Below are 16423 nucleotides of genomic sequence, written 5' to 3' on the forward strand. Positions count from 1 at the left end.
CTGCCCTGCCTGCCCTGGGCATTGTTTGCCTCCACAGGCATTCACTCAGTGTTCGCTGAGGTGCGGGGGAGAGGGGGTGCGAGATGACAGCAGAGCCCCTGGCCTGTGAGAGAAGGGACAGCTGGATGCAGGCCAGTGATGGGAGAAAGGTGTCTTGGGACTGTTGTCATCTCTGTTCCTCCAATCTAGTAAACAGATACCTCAATTAAAGAGAAGATGAAGACTGTGCAGTTAGTAGGCATGAGACTTAATAGCAAAGTGAAGGGGTGTCTGGGTGGCTCAGTTGGTTTAGCGCCCGGCTCTTGATTTCGGCTCAGGCCATGATCTCAGGGTTGTGGGATCAAGCCCTGTACTGGGATCAAGCCCTGTACTGGGATCAAGCCCTGTACTGGGCTCAGTGGGGAGTCTGCTTGAGATTCTCTCTCCCTCTGTCCCATCCCCGCCCCTTGCTCTCTCACTCTTTCTCTCAAAAAAAAAAAAAAAAAAGGGAGGGGCTACCTGGGGGGCTCAGCAGTTGAGCATCTGCCTTTGGCTCAGGGCATGATTCCAGATGCGCAGGATCAAGTCCCGTGCGGGCTCCTTGCATGGAGCCTGCTTCTCCCTCTGCTGTGTCTCTGCCTCTCTCTCTCTCTCTGTCTCTCATGAATAAATAAATAAAATCTTAAAAAAAAAAAAAGAATAGCAAAGCGAAGCCACATCTCAAATGTCTGAGAGAATGCAAGAATAGGATTATGATGGGACTGCAGAGTGAGGGCATAGAGCCACCAGTGACAGGAAGCTCAGCCTTGGGCATCTTGCACGTATTGGGTAGTGGTAATGGGAAACTTGACCTGGAAGCTGTTGAGTTTTTCACTGAGCAGCAGGGGTTTATTTATACGAAGACCCTGAGAAGCACTGGGGACCCATGACCTCTGCCCCCACTGCTCAGTGATGGAACTGGAGTACCTGATGTCCATGTGGCTCCATGTTGGAAACGTATCTGCAGGCAGCCCAATTCTGTCCTTCCTTCCGGCACTGTCCAGAGCAGGACCTCCCATTGCCAGACACACGACTTCTGTTCCACCTGCACTTTTCTCACACGGTGCAGGACTGCCCCCTCTCCCTCCACAGCCCACCACCCCACGTACACCTTCATGGTAGGGAATCACCCCATCACCCCATTCAGGAATTCCAGAGAGAGAAAGCCGTGCTAAGATTTTCTTCACCTGAGCTTCTCCCAGCCCTATGATCCTCCCCCTGTATCTGTGGCATCAGGCTGAAGGGAGAAAAGATTCTGTCGTATAAGCATATCGAGTGTTGGCAAGGACACACGGGAGCTGGGGCCCTTATACACGGCCCGGGGAAGCGTACGGTGGTGCTGCGTCTGGGGAGAGCTCTTTGGTGGTACCTCAGAAACTGAACCTACAGTTACCGTGTGAGCTGGCAGTTCCACTCCTAGGTATTATTCCCTAGAGACGTGAAGACACGTCCACATAGAAGATTGTGTGTGCATGAAGGTTCATAGCAGCGCGGGTCACAACCACCAGAAAGTAGACACACAAATGCCCGTCAGTGGTGAAGGTAAACAGACTGGTACAGCCATACGTCGGAGTAGTGGTCATCGGTCAAGAGAAATGCAGCACTCACACGTGCTGCACCACGGGTGGACTTGGGAACACTGCACAGTGAGGGAAGCCGGTCACCAAGACATGGTTGTAGGATTCCACGTTGTAGGTTCCATTCACATGAAATGTGTGGAATGGGCAGATCTGAAGAGAGAAAGGAGCATCGCGGTTGCCTGGGACTCGAGGGGGGCTGGGAGGTTAGAGGGTGGCAGGTAGGTGTGGGGTGTCTTTTTGGGGTGGATGAAGATATTCTAAACTTGATTGTGTGATGGGTGCACAATTCTGAAGGTACTGAAAGCTTTCGAACTGTACACTTTAAATAGCTGAATCGTATGGTGTGTGGATTATAGCCCGATAAAACGGTTTTTAAGAAGCCACATGTGACAGGGGAGTGGGGTGAAAGAGACAGGGAGCCGAGGAGAGGCCAGCCACAAGGGGAGTTGCTGCCAAGGGGTGGGGGGGTGTCCAGTGCTGTTTGCCTGCCTTCGGGCACATTGGGCAGCTGCTGCTTCTCTTTCAGGCCTTCGAGGACATCTACATTGAGCAGAGAAAGACCATTCGCACCATCCTGGAATACGCTGACAAAGTCTTCACCTACATCTTCATCCTGGAGATGTTGCTCAAGTGGACAGCCTATGGCTTCGTCAAGTTCTTCACCAATGCCTGGTGCTGGCTGGACTTCCTCATTGTGGCTGTACGTGTCCTGCTTTCTACTTTCCACACCTTCTAGTAGGAAAACAAAAGCAGGGATGTTCCTTCCTCTGACGGCCAGAGTTGCCTGGGAGCTCAGGGTGTCGGACAAGATGTAGACGTGGGTTTGGGTAAAGTCCCTGTCAGAGCACTCAGATCTTAACCTTGGGAGAGGGAGCTCTGAAGTCCCTATGTGTGATCCAGGGACTGACCAACCAGCTCTTTGCTCTGGTGCTTTGGCTTACAAGAGTCAGAGATTAGGAATGGGAAGTGGCATCACTTCCAAGTGCCAACCCCCCTTGTAATGATTAGGCTGGGAACGAGAAGGTTCTTGCCCCACACCAGCAGGATGTCCACTTGCGGGTGCCAGGAGAGGGGTGAGGATGAGGTGGGGGCTGCTGGGGGTTTAGGTGGGGGGGGGCGGGGGGGGCAGGATCTTGGTAGGCTGTCTCTGCTGACGGTTCCTATAGACATTTCCGTCAACTCAAGGCTTCGTACCAGACTCCTCTGAACAAGTTAGTCTATCCAGAAGAGATGGAGTTCACACCAAATAACTCCCTCCCTCCCCCCCTCCTTCCCACCCATTGCCATTTCCACAATGGTGATTAAACTGAAGAGAATCCTTTTTCCCTCCAGGTTCCAAGACCATCTCCAAGGCGTGGTAGCCTCTGATCATCTGCAAGGCTTGGTGGCCATGACCTCCTGTGTTATTTTTCAGGGTGGAAGCTGCCTCATCTGTGACTGTTTCTCACCTCACCAGCCCTCGTTCCCCCCTTGGCTTTCCTCACTGTGATGAATGCTTCTTATTCTGTGTAATCGCTAAAGTTCTTTTCTTCCCAGCCAAATCAGCATGTGAAAGAAAGGGTGAATGGGAATTTGAGGATTGGGGCCGGGAGAATTCACTTCCTGCTGAGGGCTAAGTGCCAGGCAAATGGATTGTTTGGAGGCTGGGAGGGTACATTTAGAATCTAGGTGTCCTCAGCTGTATAATAAACTACCTAGAGAGTGCCTCTGGGATCCAGAACAGAGCGGCACGGAGGCCTCCTTCTCTAACAGAGAGTCCAGCACCGCGCACCAGTGATCTCTGCTCTATAAATGCGTTCCTGTTCCAACACAGTGCCTGGAACTTCCATGGTTAATGACTCCTTCCAGGAGCTGTCACTCTGCTCCCATCTGCATTCCCTTTTCAGAAATCAGGCCTTTAGGAAGCTGAGGTGAGGAAGTCACCTTTACCCGTAAAGTGAACCAAACAGATGCTGCCCCAGCAGGAGGTTTCAGCACTCCCTTAAGCAACTACTGCTAGTACCTTCTGGCAGAAAGGCTCTACCTCCCACAGAAGAGCTGATGGAAAGCTCGAGCTCTAAGAATTAAGGAATGGGCTTGAGATATGGCCCAGAGAACTAAAGTGGCGGGGCCAGCTCTCTTTCCGTAGAACAAGACCACCTGGAGTCCGGTTGAACACCTGGGGGAGTCCTAGAAGCCCCCCATCTTCTGGACCTTCCCAGAACTCAGGCAGATACATCCCCTCCCACACTCAGGAAGCTGTGATTTAGAACAAATCTCCCCCCCCCCCCCCCCCATGACCTTTGCCTCCTGCTCTCTTACCTGAACACTATTTCTCTTCTCTCTGGGGGAGACAGCCCACAATTCAAGGATGTTGATCAGGTGTCTCACTTTCCCCTGGTACCCAAATAAGCTGAGAAGAGCACTGACAGTCCTGCACATCACCATTTATTTAGCAAACATTTTTATCACTTTTTATACCAGGTGGCAGAGACATAAAAGGTATAAGGCAGACACGGAAGCAGCAGTAATCCACAAATGCCCCAGCCTTAACATTGCCTCGAGACCTGACAGTGGTTCCTAAGAACCTCAGTACCGGTTATTAGTCAACAAAATAAATCAAGCGCTATTGACTGTGTAGAGTTGTCCCAGAAGCTGTAGGGAGTCTCGAGGGGCAGGCAGGCATGGCCCAGCTTCTCAGGCACTCACACCAGCTTGCCCGACCACCCCAGCCTGATTCCAGGCTTGTTTGTAGTGAGCTACCATTCTGTGAACAGGGCTCTCCCAGGACCCTGCCATCTACTGATTTCTCTTGGACACAACAGTGCGTTTATTATTGGATGTCCCTGAGCACCCACAACAGCAAAGCCACCTGGCAGGAGAGCAGAAGACATAGACAGTTCTCTCCAAAGGCCTGAAAGGATGAGACATATATACAAATAACCACAGTCTGAAGCAGTGTGCGCTACGTGGGGATAGCCCCGGGCCGGACTATGGCTGCACTGTCGGCCACCTCTGAGTTGTGAATGGAGAACAAGGCTCAGGTGACACCTGCACAGCCAGAACCATCAGAGTTTTTGCTTGTCTAGTGCCTTTGGCATTCTAGAACATCCAGCAGGTGCAAATTTTAGGTCCTACTTTAGCACCATCTCTGACTCTCTTCTTCCCATCCCATCCCCCGGTGCCTAGATGTCCGAATCTGTTAATCATCACCATGTTTGTTTCCCTACTAGACTCTCATTCCACCGTGTTGCCCCCTAAAGCTGCTCAGAGTACTTTTTACAATCACATGGATAATCTGGACAACTTCCAAGGTTAATTCTCTTTGGTCACAAGCCATGTGAATTCCCAGAGACAGAGTTTCATTTTGCTCAGGTCCTTGGCTGCACTGGAGATCTTGTCCTGTAGAAGAATTTTGTCATCTTTCCCCCAGAGAAATTTATCCCATCATAACCAGAGGTTAGCCAGCATATCGGTTCCAGGGATGGGAACTTCCAGAGACCACACGTCCTGAATTCAGACTATTACAAACATTCTCCATCTGAAAATGTTCACATCATTTGGAAGAAGTCACCCAGTATCTGCCTTTTTTTCCATTCCTGCCTCAAGTTTTACTTCCCCTCAACTCCTTGCTTTTTTCCAGGTTTGATTCTTTCCTGAAAATTTTACTTTCAGCAATGATCTGGTGGTTACCTCCAGTGAGAGTTTAACATGGGGACTCGGAGGATTATCAGAGCGCCCTTAGCTGCTAAGGAAGAGCCCACGTAGGACCGTGCTGACCCTGTCTTGGGAGATCTCGGCTAGATTGATCAGCCGACCCGCACATTATCTTGGCACCATTCAGAGCCAACCTCTGGATTGGCATCTGTACCTCCATCCTTCTTCCCACATCAGGCCTCTTTGTTATCAGATAAACCACCCCCCTGAAGAGGGGGGGGTGCCTCCCTGCTGTGTATGGGGCCCATCATGGGTGAGGCCCATTGCCCCTCAAAGCTTAGTGTTTTGCAGTCTTCACCTGGCATAATTTCTCTGGATGAGATTAACTCGGGGGTATTTTGAACTCAGGCGCTTGGTCAGGATGGGATAGCTTACCTTCAGGTGTACCTGTTAAGGTCTCCCTAAGAATCTGGTAATTGTAGACTATTCAAGGAAGGTTAAGAGTTGGTTGCACTTGGCAATAATAGGTAAAAAATACCTCCATGTAGAGTCTTACTGATAATGATAAATGGAGGGGAAATGATTGGGTGGTGCTCCTGTGTTCAACTCAAGATAAAGCTATTGAGGCCCTTGTTTTGTTTTAGACAAAAATTGAACTCTGAACCATCTACCCTTCAAAGAACATGAGTAAATAGGGCAGGCTTTAATTCCAGATTTGCTTTGGATACTGCATAGGATTCCAGGGTAGATACCTACGCCGTTAGATTATGAGTCCAGGCATAGATGAAAAGTTCACACCACTTTTAAAAATTGAAATCCTTGAGCCTGCTCATCCCTTTCCCTCACTAGGTCACTGACATTCTACTTCTACTGCCGGCCAGTCCTGCTGCTTCATTATAAAAAGAAAATAAATTATTTGTTAAAAGATTTTGTATAATTCAGAGATACAGAATCAAAGAATTAAAGCCCTCAGCTAAACATAAAAAGCAAGAAATGAAACTGAGTTGTAGATTGTTTCTTTTTTTCTCCTCTAAATTTGCTTTGAAATGTCAGTTTAGGCCAGGCAGATCTGTAACCACCACTTTCCAGTAGAGGGAATGATTGATGGGAACATCTTAACCCATCCCGGAATTTGTGGTGCAGTACAAGGGAGAGACCCCTCCAAGAAACCTGCTAGGATTTGATCAGCTAAAGGTAGTTTCCTTTGGTGGCAACTCAGGTCAGGCCTCTCGTTCAGGCCCAGACAGCCCTACGTATAGTTGGCATCTGGTGTTTTGGGACCACACGGTAACTGCACTGAGGGCTCTGGTAGACCAAGGTGAGTTTGTCTCTGTAAAAGCGGGAAGGCATTTGACCATCATGACTCCAGGCCTAAGGGCCTGCAGACTTCTCCCCAGCGTGGCAATCCAGTCAACTCCAGATTGTTCAGAGACCAATAATCCTTTCTTGAGATATCATCATTTTACCTGCCAGTCGGGGAGGTGACCTGTCTGTGGAAGAAGGAGCTCTGGCCTGGAAGTCAGGAGGGGGGTCTCTCTCTCTCTCTCTCTCTCTCTCTCTCTCTCTCTCTGGCTCCAGAGCTGCCCGTGTAACACTGGCCAGATTCTTTTGTATGAGACTCAATTTCCTCATCCGTAAATAAAATTTAAAATTTTTTTCCAAGAATCCTTCCAGCTGGTTTTCCAATGCTGAGAGTGGAGAAGGTGTCCTGGAAAGGACAGGCCTGAGAGGCCAGTTCATTTTGAGCTGTTTTGGAGAGAGAGAATGGGGATTAAAAGGAGAAGTATGGGTTCAGTTTTCCGACCCACCCACGTTCTCATGGCGGTGCAGGAGTCACGATTGTGGTTCAAAGATGGAAGGATTATTAGAGATGAAAGTGAGAGGAGGAATGGCCTAAAGTGAGTTCTCGTGGAGCCAAAACTCTGTCTAGAAATTGCTTCCTTTGGTCCTTGCCCTCTCGGGAACCGCAAAGCCAGGTGGCGCTTACTGGATGTGTTTCCTCTGTTGACGTAGTAACTCATCACATTCTCCAACAAATGGTTTCTTGTCAAGCAGGAGCAAGAGAGCTTGTCCCTGTTGGAAATCCATGGTGAATGAGCTGAGGAGGGGGCAGCTTGTGTGGAGTGTGTGTATTTATCTGTATTCTTTTCCATAGGTACCATTAAATTTGTCTGGCTTAATTTAATGGCAACTTCTGGGAGCTGCAGAGGCTGTAAAGGGCGAGGGTAAGGTTTTTGTCATCTGTTCAGGCTCCTCTCCTTCCACTGGAACGTCCTCATTCCCCCCTCTCCCTTCAGCCTCTTCCCTGTGCCAACCTGTATGTATGTTCTACTGCCTCCTCTCGATTTTCTCCTCCCCTTGTGTTTTTTCTTCTGCCTCTCAACCTCCTTTCCTTTCAGGTCGTTTGAGTCCAAGTTGAAGTAGGCAGCTGGTGTTACCCACTCTTTCTCCCTGGGGGGCCCAATCTGTGTAATCAGTGCTAGGGGCTTTATTCTAACACTCTGGAACCTCTTTTCTTGTTTTTCTTTGTTTTGTTTTGTTTTGTTTCCTTTTTTGTTTTTGTTTTTCTCTTCTGTTTCCGTGTAGGTCTCTTTAGTCAGCCTTATAGCTAATGCCCTGGGCTACTCGGAACTAGGTGCCATAAAGTCCCTTAGGACCCTAAGAGCTTTGAGACCCTTAAGAGCCTTATCACGATTTGAAGGGATGAGGGTAAGATACTAAGAGCAGCTGATCCTTCTGCATGCCGATGGAAACTGTTTACGCATGCTAGAACTGATCACACGGTGGGAAGATCATTCAGACACGATCTGTGATGCAGCTGCTGATTTGATCCTCCACTCTCTCCCCCGCACCTGCCCCGTGCGAGGGGGTCGCATCAAGCTGCCTCATCACATTAATATGGGCCCCACCCCAACAGCGTGCCATCGCAGAACATGTTAATGCTGGCTATTCTCATTTGGCCTGGCTTACCTGTAGCACTCGGGGCGGCTTTCTGGGCTGTTGATTTAATAGGGAGAATCACCAGGTGCAAAGAAGGGGAATTGTAACCCAGAGACCCACTGAAAAGCAGAGGCCGCAGGCAGGGTGAGTGCCGCGTAGGGGCATCAGCCAGGTGGGGACTGTGGCCTTGCAGCCACCGAGAAAGCAGCTGAGAAGGGGCTGGAAGACATGATGGCAGGCCTGGAATTGGGAATGGAGCAGAATTTGGCATGGCCCTGGGAAAAGAGATGCTTTTCTTTCTATTCTGATTCCTCTTATTGCACCTTGTTGTTCTCAGCCCAGTCCCATAAGGACTGGCAGCCTCTGTCTGACAGCAAAGCTTTCCTCCTCACCCCCCACCCCTCTGCCCACGCTGTATGGCCCCCTATCCTGACACCATCAAAGTAACAATCAGGTATGACGCCAGATGACCTATCAGCTAGTTCTCCTGAAATTTCTTAACACCTGCTATTCCTGCTTTGGTGATACTCCACCCAGATCCAAACCGGGCAAGGTGCTGTCACCCTGCCAACCTAGAAACAAGGCTCCCTCTCTCGGTGCCCTCTTGCTGTCTCTCTTGGTTTAAAAAAACTGTGCATGTGTGTGCACGTGCACGCGCACCCACACGCTAGAAAGTCAATTTCCTAAAAATCAAGTGGGCAACTGGCTTTTAGTGGTAATAGTTGTCCTGTGGTAATCAGAGAGGTCTGTTATACTTAACGAGACCAAGAAAACTCATTTCAACTCAGATGTTGAATACATGCAGGAGAGCAAAACAGAGGATATGTTTTTAAATGTACAAATATCAGAATATAGGAATAAAAATTAAATGGTTCCAGTGGTCCCCAGGAAGCAAGACTAATTGGAGAAACTAGGTACCAGGACAGTGCTGCTTCATCCATTCCTCATCTGTGATCCATGGCCACTGTTCCATGAAACTCCCCACCGTTGTACAGGAAGGTGAAAACCTCACCACGCCTCCTCGGGAATTGTATTTTGTTAGTTTCTTCAGACAAATGCTTTTCGCCACAAATTATGTTTCTTCTGTAGCACAGTCACGGTTTGGTTTACTGCATATAAGCTTTCTTCAACCCAACCAAAACCATCTGCAGGAAGGTGAGGTCCACAGTAACATAGACTTCTTTTTTTTTTTTTTTAAGATTTTATTTATTTATTCATGAGAGACACAAAGAGAGAGGCAGAGAGGCAGAGACACAGGCAGAGGGAGAAGCAGGCCCCATGCAGGGAGCCTGACGTGGGACTCGATCCCAGGTCTCCAGGATCACACCCTGGGCTGAAGGCGGCGCTAACCCGCTGAGCCACCCCGGCTGCCCAACATAGACTTCTTTTAATTTAAAACACAAAGCAAAATTTGGGAGTCTAAGTCTTTCCTCCACGGATAAGAGAGATTTCAGAATGTGTGCAGTGAGCGCGTTGTCCTGCACAGGCTAGACTTAGAGAGAGAGTGTGCTGCAGAGGCCTCCGTGTTCCAGGCCCTTGCTCTCCCCTCCTCCCCCGCCTTCCCATGTTTTCCTTAGAAAGGGCTAGTCAACTTTTTTTTCATAAGTCACGTCAGTTCTGTTAGAGTGTTGATAGTCTATGGTGACTGACTGAGGAGTAAAAGAAGGCTGTTGAAGACAGTACTGGGCGCCTTGTAGCCACCTCAGTAGCCTGTGCTCCTCCACAGCCACCAGCAGTGATCCTGGATCTCCTAAAACTGGACTGGTAATACCTGAAGAAACCCCAAGATAAAAGCCCAACCGACACTTGCCATTAACTTTCTCCATCTGGATGCTCATTACTGCCAGTCCTCGCCCTTGGCAGTAGTCCCCATTGACCAGCTGGGGCCAGTTTGCTCCTGAGGAAGTCATTTGAGTAGTCTGGACATGAGGGACCTTTCGGTGGCCACACTTCTTCCCTTCAGCCCCTTGCCCTTTCCTCACCTTTTCTTGGACTCACGGTTTCCATCCCCCCAAAACTTTTAGTTGCCAACTTCCAAGTAGTCTAGGAACCGAGAGGTCCAGAAGCGGTGGTCAGACGGCAGAAAGTTTTCTTTGAGAAAGCATTAGAAAGTGAAACCTTTACATCAAGGTTTTTCCAAATAAGATAGTATGAGCAAAAACCATTTCGAAGCCCAAGCCAGGATTTCAAACAATGAGTGTTCAGTAAGGGAAGCTCTGGTATAGGAATGTCACTTGGTTTGGTTGGCTCCGGTCAGCCAACAACACTGACCACTTCTGGTTGGGTAGGGGAGAGGGCTCAGGACCCATTCCTGTCCTGCAGTTTCCCAGCGATAAACAGAATTAGACATATTCATTTTATTTGGTTACTTTTCTACAGGACCATGTGTTTTTTCATTTTTTTGGTTTGGGTTCCTATGTACACTGACACTGAGTGATTTCCCTTAGAAAATTTTAAATAAGAGATCTTCACAAACAACACCATCAATGCAGGTGGGCTCAACTGTCACTGTGCTGCACCAATGGTAGGCTCAGACCTTCGTTTGGGAGGGAACATACAGCCCTAGCCTGTCCTGGGACACTGACTTCAGTTCTTCCTCTCTCCTTCCTCAAACCATACACCAGAAAATTGAAACACTCCTGCTATTGGCAAAGGAACACTTAATGTAGTTCTTTGCTTTTCTCTCCTCCATAGTAATCTTCATTTAAAGATTTTGCTGTGCTATTAAATTTTTGAGGGTATATAATGCTATGAAACATGCATGCCTTTTTGTTGACTGTCCGTATATAGTTGTCCATGAAAGCCATGTTCCCTCTGCCAGATATTGAAAACTATTTGACAGATTTTATAGCACTTAATGAATAGTAACGTTCTAGGCATTAGGAGAAGACAACAATGCTGTAAGAAGAGTTAGTATCCATGGAAATTTTTTCGTCAGTTAAGTGATATTTGAACCAATCGTTAAGTATAAATGTCCATTGAGGAAAGTAACTTTATGGGTTGCTAGACCCAAGCTTTGAGTAATATTTCTATAGCTTGTTTTGAACAACGAATTTCATCATAATTAAAGGCAGTGTAGAAGAACTTGAGATTTATCAGGGGCGAATTTATGAAGTGACTGCCTATGGAAACTTGAGCTGCCATTTACACTTACCTGTACAGTGTGAGAGTTCAAGAAAGCGTAGTTTCTTGTCTTTTGGTTGCTGAGAATATCAGCACAATGACAATTACATGTGGAGCACAGTTAAACAATTTCCATTATTAGCTAATATCTACAGCCAGGAAGAATTATTAATAAATTTCATTAGCTGTTCACTGTTCTATTCATAAAACTAAGCTAAGAAGTCTTTCTTTGGTTATCATTAATAATCAAAATTACCTTTACATCATATAAATACATTGGATTTTATAGAATGTTTATATCTTACACGTCAGAGAACAAGGCTCAGTAAATTCTTTCATCTATTGATTCTTTTGACCAGATCTATGAGTATAAAAGTGGGAAGAGGTCACTTAGTTAATTAGCTAATTATTCTTCCCTGCTATAAATATTATCCCATAATTTAACTGTAACATGCAACACTATGTAGGACAGGTTAGTCTGGGTTAAGATAGTCAGAAGAGTTCCAAGAGGAGTTAGATTCAGAACTGAGACAAAAAAGCAGCATTTCTAGGTTTCAAATCTTTTGGGGCTGACTTCCCTATTGCACCCTTGTGATAGTCTAATAGAAGGTCATGATGTCTCACCTAAGCTCTGCCACAAAATGCTGTCACATAGACTTGAGCTTTTGAATCTTGATAATCTACTCTCTTATCGTCCAAGAAATGATTATTCCATTTGTGGATCATCCTCCTTTTGCCTATTCTTTTGCACATTTCATTGCTTTCTGGTGCTCCACCAAAGGGTGAGCGACTCTAGAATGAGGAGGTAAAAGTCAATCTGATCACCTGACAAATCTGGTAACATAAATAAGTAAGTAAGTAAGAATATCATTCTCCAAAATAACATGGAGGATTTTCCAGATTGCAGATATTCTGGTTTTCCTCCCTCAAAGTAATGAACAGGTGAAGGATAATTGTGTTATACTGATGAAGACAGAGCTATTAAATCTAGAAGAGATTTCTTGGTCTTAAGAATTAAGAAATAACTACCTCTCAATCTAAAGGCCTTCATGTATGAATTGGAGAAACACAAAACTAATATTTCAACCTAAAGAAAAGTGACTCCCTAGCAGAATGTCATTGCCTTTTTTACATAGGACTGAACAGCTCTTCTCAGCCCCACGTTCAGAGGAGTGACATTGCAATCTAAGGCAAGAGCAGAAGTTAAGGAAAACCTGAACCCAAGTCGGGCTCAGACAGAGCCCAGAGCTGCCCCCTGCCGTTCCTTCTGCAGCACAGCCCCTTTGGCCCTTTTGATGCTGTGCTTATTGGCAGTCTGTGTGTCCTGCCTCTTCCCTGTGCTGAAAAACTGATGCCCGAACCCGGTGATACTTCTCACCTCCTTCTAACAAGACCTTTAGAAAGCTGCATTTATATCCATTGTTTTTATTTTTAACTCCATTTTAATTTTCCTAGGATATTAGAAAAATGAAGACACTTTTTTCCCCTTTTAGGGTCCCCTTTCTGGGCCTTAGCAGTCCTGCTTAAGACCATGGCAAATGAGAATCAGGGCAGAATGAACCAGTCTTAGTTTCTGCCCCCCCACCATTGCCCACCCCAAAATGCTATTTTTGTAAGCCCTTTGAACTCCTCTAGTGAAAATTGCTACCACAGTAGAAGTGTTGTCTAGCTACTCTCACCTCTAGTGTGAATTAAAATCAAAGTTAAAAACAACCCAGAAACTTTGATTCCTGAAGGGTTTTTTTTTTCCCTTTGCTTTTTTTTGTTTTCATTCTTGAGCTTGCTGCAGTCAGTGATTTTTAACAATATGACAGTTTGGGGGTTTTAAGAGCAGTGATCTAACCCAGAACTCTCCAGAAAACATAAGTCATTCCTATTTCTAATACATTGTGAAGACTAAAGTCCAGCCCTGGATTGAGCAGAGAGACATTAATCAGCGTTAGCCAAACAGGGGCAACTCTTAGATTCAGAAGCCTATAAAATCAGGAAGAAAAAAAAAAAGGCTGAAGAATAATGAACCTTGAGTGAAAAATACATCTGTTCAGATTTTATTTTATTCCGTTTGGTAGAGGGAATATAGCTTTATTTTTCTCTTGAGCCTGCAAAATATGCATGCTCAGCTATTGCCTGAAATAAGATAACTGGCCTTGCATAAAAGAGACTTTGTGTACCATTGACTGATTCCCTGCTAACCCCAAAGGGTAGTTCTCTGTGATTTTGAACAATCCTACCTTGTTTTGCAGAGGGGGAATGTCTGTTGAAAGGTAACTGGTGAGCTTGAAATCCGATTGCCCCATAGGGGCATATTTTATGAGTTGGCAAGGAGGGAGACTAAGAAATGATTTTTTCAGTCCCAGGTTGGAGCCTGGGAGAGAAGACCTGGGACAACTTGGGCAAGGAAATTCGTGTTAGATGAAATAATTATTCCATCTGGAACTGACTATTATTCCTCAAAATATATTTTACAGATTTAGAAAACTTTGGTCCCACTGGTGGATCTGTCCAGTTACCCTAATTCCAAAGGGGGCATTATGTTTTTGTAGTCAGAACAAGCCACACAGTATCATTCCCCTCCTGGAAATCAAAAAAAAGTACGCTTGCCCGTACTTCCTCCCAACACTCAGCAACCTCCCCCTTCCAATGCAGGTGGTGGTGAATGCCTTGGTGGGCGCCATCCCCTCCATCATGAATGTGCTGCTGGTGTGTCTCATCTTCTGGCTGATTTTCAGCATCATGGGAGTTAACCTGTTTGCGGGAAAGTATCACTACTGCTTTAATGAGACTTCTGAAATCCGATTTGATATTGAAGATGTCAACAATAAAACTGAGTGTGAAAAGCTCATGGAGGGGAACAACACAGAAATCAGGTGGAAGAACGTGAAGATCAACTTTGACAACGTTGGGGCAGGATATCTGGCACTTCTTCAAGTGGTAAGCATTGCTGGTTTGTTTTTGGGTTTGTTTTTGTTTCGATTCTGTGAAATTCCAACAGCTAGCAGAAATTGCATTTGGTCCCCTCTCATTCCTATATCCAGAATCAAGATTGCTCTTAATAGGTCACAGAGAACAATGTCATTTCCCAAACCAGTTCCAGGGAGACATCTTTCCTGAGAATTTCTGAATTCTCTAAGACCTCACTCAAAGGAGATCTCTTACTGTGCACAGGAGTTTTGCTCAACAACAGATAGATTCCTACAGCATAGTAAAGTTGCAGAGAGAGATCACCTTCTCTCTCTAGGACAAAGTATGTATTTAAGGCAAAGGGGAAAACATTAAAAAGAAAGTAAGTGCATAGACACCACTCCTCCAAAAAAAATGGGAATTTTGATTTAGCAGAATAATCATATGTAACAGGTACACTAAGTTAACTAAAGAAAAGAATATGGCCATGCTAGGATGCTGCGATGCGGGATGCCGCCACTCGCGTCAGCCCAACCCCAAAGAAAGGTCTCAGTGTATCACAGTAAGAAAGGATTTATTTTAATTATGTAGCATACCATCACGTCTAGTTTTCTTTTCCACTCTCGCCAATTTTTTGGACTGTTTGACAAGACAGTATAATGCAATGAAAGCTCCTAGGCTTTGGAATTAGACAAATGTAGCTTTGAGCCACACTCTGATGTTTATTGCACATGTAACCTTGGACAAATTACTCCTCCAACTCTTTCTTCATCTGTTAAATGTCGGTAATAATACCTGGCACTGTTGTTAAGAGGATTCATGATAATTTATTAAAATTTCTTAGAACAATGCCTGGCACATAGCAGTGCTTAATTAATGGTATTTGGTATTAGGTACTTGTGTTGCAGTTACAACTATGCCTGCATCGACTATATATAGTCATTGGGAATATTGAGTGCAGTAATGCAGGTGAAGCTTTCAACCTGGTCTTACAGATACAGTAAGCACTTGCTGTTAGCTAGGATTAGGAGGCAAAGTGAATAGAATGAGCTCTATCCTACTCCAGAGTCTCTTGTGATTTTATCCCAGTTGGAGAAATTGGACCCACAAATTGAATCTGAATTGGAGAAGTTCCAGGAGACCAATACCCATCAATCAGCCCGTCAGACATTATATTCAGAGTCCCCAACCTTGTCTAAGGTGTTGTGTTCAGCACCACTAGGGCCATCCGATGAATACAGAACCACCCATGCCCTGAAAAAACTTTTGAATCTGGTTGAACAAATAAAACAAATGAGACAAAAAGAAAACATACAGAACACTGAATTGCTTACCCATATTTTTTTCCAAAATCAGGCGAGGTATAGTAGATTGAAGCAGAGTGAGGTTAAGAAGGGCTGCCTGGGATGAAGCCAGGACTGCCATTGCCACAAGCTCAATGCCTGTAGTAGTAGGGAGAGAGAGTTCTGGTCTTATTTTGTTGGGTTTTCTTTTTAACTGCAACTTAGAAATTTTCAGACCCCCATTGCTTATTCAACATCATTGTAAAAAATGACTCCTTGGTGGTAGGCTAAGTTCTCAGTACCCTCAGGAGATTCTGGCCTTATTTTGTTGGGTTTTCTTTTTTTTTTTTTTTTTTTTTTTTTTTTTTTTTTTAAATTTTTATTTATTTATGATAGCCATCACAGAGAGTCATCACAGAGAGAGAGAGAGGCAGAGGCACAGGCAGAGGGAGAAGCAGGCTCCATGCACCGGGAGCCCGACATGGGACTCGATCCCGGGTCTCCAGGATTGCGCCCTGGGCCAAAGGCAGGCGCCAAACCGCTGCGCCACCCAGGGATCCCTGGGTTTTCTTTTTAACTGCAACTTAGAAATTTTCAGACCCCCATTGCTTATTCAACACCACTGTAAAAAATGACTCTTAGTGGTAGGCTAAGTTCTCAGGACCCTCAGGAGATTCCTACCACTCGTTAATAAATATGAGTTTGCCCTAGCTTTGGGCAGCCTTCTCAGGCCCATTTTAAAGACCTTTTGTGAGAGTATTGATCCAACCACCATTGTCAACATGTTTCTCTGCCAAACTTTGATGTTATTTTCAGGGACTTAGACAAAGCTCCCTCGGGACCTGTTTAACAGAAAATTCTGTGTCCATATGAGGCAGTGGCCAAACTCTGTCTTGTGTTTGCGCTAACCTGAGCTTGGCCTCTGTGACCCCTGCCTAGATT

General features: G+C 45.8%; 1 protein-coding gene across 4 annotated transcripts in view; it reads left to right on the plus strand.

Moving 5' to 3' along the window:
* Positions 1-16423, plus strand: part of SCN8A (sodium voltage-gated channel alpha subunit 8) — a 122716-nt gene that overhangs the window by 93427 nt on the left and 12866 nt on the right. For 2 of the 4 annotated variants that reach the window (XM_041736333.1, XM_041736331.1), the window contains exons 20-22: positions 2125-2298; positions 7821-7943; positions 13944-14228. In XM_041736333.1, coding sequence (XP_041592267.1) covers positions 2125-2298; positions 7821-7943; positions 13944-14228 — 582 coding nt within the window. The remainder of the gene's footprint in view (positions 1-2124; positions 2299-7820; positions 7944-13943; positions 14229-16423) is intronic. The other 2 variants (XM_041736335.1, XM_041736334.1) reach the window with 1 other exon arrangement.

Source organism: Vulpes lagopus, chromosome 21 (genome assembly GCF_018345385.1).
Source record: "Vulpes lagopus strain Blue_001 chromosome 21, ASM1834538v1, whole genome shotgun sequence".
NCBI lineage: Eukaryota > Metazoa > Chordata > Mammalia > Carnivora > Canidae > Vulpes > Vulpes lagopus.